The sequence below is a fragment of the Drosophila teissieri genome, chromosome X (genome assembly GCF_016746235.2).
Source record: "Drosophila teissieri strain GT53w chromosome X, Prin_Dtei_1.1, whole genome shotgun sequence".
Taxonomy (NCBI): domain Eukaryota; kingdom Metazoa; phylum Arthropoda; class Insecta; order Diptera; family Drosophilidae; genus Drosophila; species Drosophila teissieri.
The window spans coordinates 22,845,855-22,851,358 of NC_053034.1; the positions used below are offsets into that span (position 1 = coordinate 22,845,855).

The 5,504-nt window shown below is 41.2% G+C and overlaps 1 protein-coding gene across 1 annotated transcript; it reads left to right on the forward strand.

The window, feature by feature from the left end:
* Window positions 1–472: 472 nt before the first annotated feature.
* On the forward strand, window positions 473–1,496 carry LOC122624991. Its single transcript, XM_043804801.1, has 2 exons — window positions 473–962; window positions 1,045–1,496. The coding sequence occupies exons 1-2, from the start codon at window positions 473–475 to the stop codon at window positions 1,494–1,496; spliced, it is 942 nt and encodes a 313-aa protein (XP_043660736.1).
* The last annotated feature ends 4,008 nt before the right edge of the window (window positions 1,497–5,504 follow it).

Sequence of the window (5,504 nt, forward strand, 5' to 3'; positions counted from 1 at the left end):
GCCCCTCGCTATCAGTTTGTGGATAAGAAATCTTCTAAGCTGTATACGGGTACAATCCGATTGGGGCACCGCATCCATGGTGAAAGGAGCACACAGAGGCACGCCGCAAGGCGGGGTCCCGTCGCCTCTCCTGTGGAATCTGGTGGTAGAATACCTGATCAAGAGATTCGAGAGGAAGGCCCCAAAGATAACAGCTGACGACATAAGCGGGAGTCTGTTCATAGACACTCAGCTCGATTGTGGTGCGTCCAACTCTGATGTATGGAGTCTTAGTGTGTTGGCAGGCTATGGAAAAGCCGACTTACAACAAACTCATGGAGGGAACTCAGCGGCAGGCACTGCTCTGGATAACAGGGGCACTGAGGTCAACCCTCACAATAGCACTCGAAACTATAATTGGAGTTGATCCCCTAGACATTCACGCGCAAATGATTGCAGAAAGGCTGCACAACGCCTAGTTGCATCAGGGAATATGTCTCTACAAGGACTCGGGCATAGTTCAATTGGTCGAGACATGAGCGGTAGATCTGACTACATGGTCACCAGAACGTGCCCGGATGTAAGAACAACAACATTCATGGGACCAGACGACTGGAAAACATGTCAGCACCATGCTCAACACCTCAATATATACACGGACGGCTCCAAGATGGAAGAAGGAGTTGGAGCGGGCATATACTGTACAGACCCTGATATGCGGCTGTCGTATAAACTACCAAGCCAATGCAGCATATTCCACGCGGAAGTATTCGCCATAGGGAAAGCGGCAGAGCTTGCGCAGAGCATTGACCCCCCACATGAAGCGGTCAACTTGTTCGAAGACAGTCAAGCGGCGATAAGATCCATGCAATCGTCAGCGGTCAGTTCCAAAAGTGTACTGGCAAGCAAGGAGGCACTAGATATCCCTAGCACGACCACGTCAGTGCGGATCTACTGGGTTCCCAGCCACCAGGGCATCGATGGTAATGAGACGGCAAACGAACTTGCAAAGGAAGGCGTCGGACTGGCGAATGAAAGATCAGAAAACGTTACTGTCTCCCTTAGAACGCTCCGAAGCGAACTGGAAAGACGGGCCGACACACGAGCCAAAAGCAGATGGAGAAGAACTTCCACCACCTGCAAAGTTTCAAAAATCATGTGCAAAGAGCGGAACGCAATACTCAGCCACTACGTGCTGCATCTTCCAAGGAAAGACTGCAGACTGTGGGAATTCTTACAGGTCACTGCCTAGCGGCGGCACACGCAGTCAAACTGGTATCGTCAGCATTACCGATAACGCCAAATGCCGGAAATGTGACGAATTCAAGGCAATTGAAACCTTGGAGCATCTCATTTGCAAGTGTCCGGCTCTAACAAGGGCAAGAATAAACTACCTAGGCGCTCCGGTTCTGGCATCGCTAGAAGATGCCTCCAGGAAGAAGCCAGGCGAACTACTTGCCTTCGCGAAAAATACCTCGATCCTAAAAGATTTCGAAAACCGCGAAAACATTCTCTAGGTCCATTAAGAAACATTCGGACAGCTATTTGCCATATTGGCCTATGCGCGGCCCCGTGAGGGTCTTCCGACCTAACCTAACCTAATTATCCAAAGATTTCCTGGGAAGAAAACAAAAATTAAAAGCAGCATCCAAAGCCATCGTTCCATTCCTACTGAAGTGCGGATGACGTTTGCGTCAAGTGGAAACAAACTTTCCATATTCGCCAAAAGGATTTGAACCAATTGAGTGCTGAACAGTATCACTTCAACATTCGAAGAGATAAGTCGTGCCACTACAGTTTAAAGTCTCGCTTTGCGTAAATCCAAAATTCTTATCAGCAGAATTTTGCATAAACAAATATCAACCACATAAAAAACAAAAAAAAACACAACAACAAAAACACCAAGACCTCTAGCCCAGGCTCAAGCCTTAAACAACAATCATGACAGAACCACCAGACATTTACAAAATTACAAAATGAATCGACAAACTTGCGCTGCTTCTATGTCTCTGGAGTCTGTATGCTTAGTCTCAACTTTCTACCTTTTGTAGTTCCTGAGATCTCGACGTTCAACGGTCATAGCCAAAATAGAGTATGGTTTGTTTCTATACGGCCATGCGCCCAAAAGCATTAAAAGCATTAAACAAAATAAAAACACCATTCAACTCCGCAATCCGTCTAGCCCTCGGAGCCTATCGCTCTACCCCAATAAATAACTTACTCTACGAATCAATTACTCCCTCTTTAGAAATGAGACGAGACCTTCAAATAGCCGAGATATCGCAAAACCTAATTTTTTCGAAAAATACACCAATTTACAAGTTCGTTAAACATAAAAAATCAAAAAACAAAATAACACTAATAATAGACCAAACAAACTCAGCCTAGAACTTAATCTACCCTACAAACCAGTAACACTTAATAAACACAGGCCACCATGGATCCTCCCCAATCTAATAGACACATCACTTATAATCCATAAGAAACAAGAAACATCTCCAGACCAATACAAAAAATAACCTTAACCCTCATTATTTCATAATCACTGACGGCTCAAAAATTAACTGCACAATAACATTCGCCATTACAACGGAAACCAACATCTTCAATCCTACATACAAATAATAACAACTTTTACCCCAACAGAATACGATCACTAATAACGCAACATGCACCTAAAATTAAAATAATGTGGATTCCTGGCCATTCAGGTATTAAAGGAAATCAACTAGCTTATCCTCACCCCAAAAATAAATAACACAGACATAAAAAAACATCTTAAAGCTGAACTTGCGACAAAAAAGAAAGAAAAAATATTAAACTGCAGTCAATGGTACCAATTAATTAATACGAATAACTCACACACCTGCGATTACCTTAAACAACCCCGACAAAATTGGACCAGACTCCACCAAGTAAAAATAATACGACTTCGACTAGGACACACAAACAGTACCTAAATCCAAATTCAATATCAATTTGCCCGTTTTGCCAAGGTGATATCTCAATAAGCCATATAATAATCCATCCTACAAACCAAAAAAGCCATATTTTGCATCGCTAACCCAACCCAGATAACATACAAAAACTCATACTTTTTCTCAAATCAACCAAATTTACCAAAAAATCTGAAAATAATAAGACAAATGTATATAACAAACACGGCAATTATTAAGCCATTAAATAGATTAAGGTACAAACCCATTGTAAACCAACATAGCCATAGGCCCCTGCAACCAGTGCTATACCATTTAAGTTAGGTTAATTTTTTTAAACTACTCTATCTATCTATTGTAATAAATAAAAAAAATACAAATTGTGTGCTGAAGATTTTTAAAAAGCTTGGCCGAGACTTTGCCATGCTCAAGCACCTGAATTGGTAAGCTATACCACATAGCTCAATGCATCTTTTCGTATAAAATATTTGCATCCAAGTCCAGCTTTATTGTATTCCCAAACGTAACTTAATTTTCTAAATGAAATAAATTTGTAAATTATTGTGTAATATTTACAGATAAACATCGACTTCCGAGAAATATACCCAGAGAAAGAAAATGCATTGTTTTCAAAATGGGACGACCTGAAGTGCAATTTGTTTCCTTTTTACAACAAGAAGATAAAAAACCATCTGAGCAGGCAACAGCTTACCGAAACAAAGTGAAATGAAGGTAAAATAACCAATAACGAAATTTCTATTTACTTATTGTTATATTTGTCTTTCTTCGTTTTTTTTAAATGCCCAGGATTTTTATTTGTCATTTTGCTAAATGTCGTGCTGCCACCGACAGCGCGTTTCGTTAATGAACAAGGAAGAAAAATTAAGAAGGTGTAACGAACTGATTTGCTTGGTCTCCTCGCTACGGAATACGTGCGGCTAGCTCAGTAGATTTGTGCGTTCGTCCCACCAAATTTATAATATAACGTGATCACCCGATTACCAGTAATGACACTTGCAGTTTTCGTTTTGTAGTGGCGACTGAAGAGCCGCTAAATAAATTTTAGATAAACCATAAAAGATATAAACATTTTCTGCCTAGAAGTATGCACTAAATTATGTGATACTCTGAGCCTGGCTTTACGCGACGGGAATAACGTCGATGCATTTCAATAAAAGCTTTACGTAGTTTAAGCTGAGCTTTAATGCACATGCATTTTTAATTAGCTAGCTGCATTTTTGCCAGAACAGAGTTTTGGACACAAATACCAGATAGCTCATGGATGCGCCAGGGAAGATCTGGAAAGCTTTAGTCTGATTAGGAAATTTTTATGCTGTGGCAGAGAAAAAAGTGCTAAGCAACTCCATCCGTTTCCGTGCTAAAGTCTATTCCTGTTGAGATCCGGTAGAGTGCAAATCGTTGCAGTGGCCGATAAAATATATATATAAATCACATAGTGCCATTGTCCACGCGGATTGTGAAAATCTGGTAGCGGAAAAATTTGTTCGGCGAAAGCTTAACCAAACTCAAGTGAGTAAAGCCGTTTTCATTTGCATACAGATGCATAACCTTTTGTTGCCCAGGTCACGGAAAGAGTGTCCACGGAGGCAACCAGGCGGCGGACTGACAGCCAGTGCCCTAGGCCCGTCTGGAAAACCCATTTATTTCGTCGGGACTCAACCAGCGGATCTAGCCCAGCAAGCCGAGTTTGCGTCCTGTCCCGAGGAGCACCCTGGGAGGGGCAGGATGGACTACTAGGAGAGCAGCAGCAGAAGCAGTAGGAGAATGATCGGAAAATAACCTCAAGTGCAGTTTAATTGGCCAACAGCGCGCATGCGCAATAGTCTACAGTGGCCAGCTTTGGCGTTTTATGGAACGTTTAATGGAAATTGGCAGTGCCAAAAGTGACCCCATAATTTTGACCCCCAGTGGACCCCAGTTGACCCCAGCACCCATGTGGGTTTAACCTAAAAAGATTCAGAAAGTGAACCTAACCCCGAGGGGTAGTGTAGATCCGAGCATCCGATGTCCGACTATAAATTTTCTTGTGCCTTAAATCAAAACCATTAAATGGGTTTTAACCCAGTTCTGCCGAATTAAAATTTCTTGCAATTTTCGCCACAAATTGATCATAACCTGTATCGAGTTACCTAACTTTTACGACACTCATATGAAATGTTTTTTTTGTGAATTTGATTCTGGTAATAGAAGCCATGAATAGTTGATGAAAAACCCTGAAAAATTAGAATACATTTATTTTTATAATTTAAGTAAAGTTAGTTAAAATCTAAGAAAATTTCTCCTGTTGCGAAGTGAAATGAATTGTGTAGAAGAATGCCTTTTGACTCTTTTGTTTAAACTAATGCCTTAAAACTCCAAAGTGGCCTGCCAAAGTCATATAATTTTCAGCACACCTTCGAGGGAGATCGATCTTTCGCCGATGGATAAGATGCGTGAGTTGATATAACCTTGTTTTAAGTGCTAACCCTAAACTTAAGAGAAATTTATTAAATGGCAATGATATAAAAGAAGTTGAGAAACGAATTAAATGCCGCAACAACTGAAATTTGGCTATCGCTGTAATAAATT

Bases quoted from the DNA above. Each gene is read 5' to 3' on its own strand.
- LOC122624991 (XM_043804801.1), top strand. From the start codon at position 473: ATGTCTCTACAAGGACTCGGGCATAGTTCAATTGGTCGAGACATGAGC. The intron at 963-1,044 runs GTAATGAGACGG...TGTCTCCCTTAG, and splicing joins CAGCCACCAGGGCATCGATG to AACGCTCCGAAGCGAACTGG.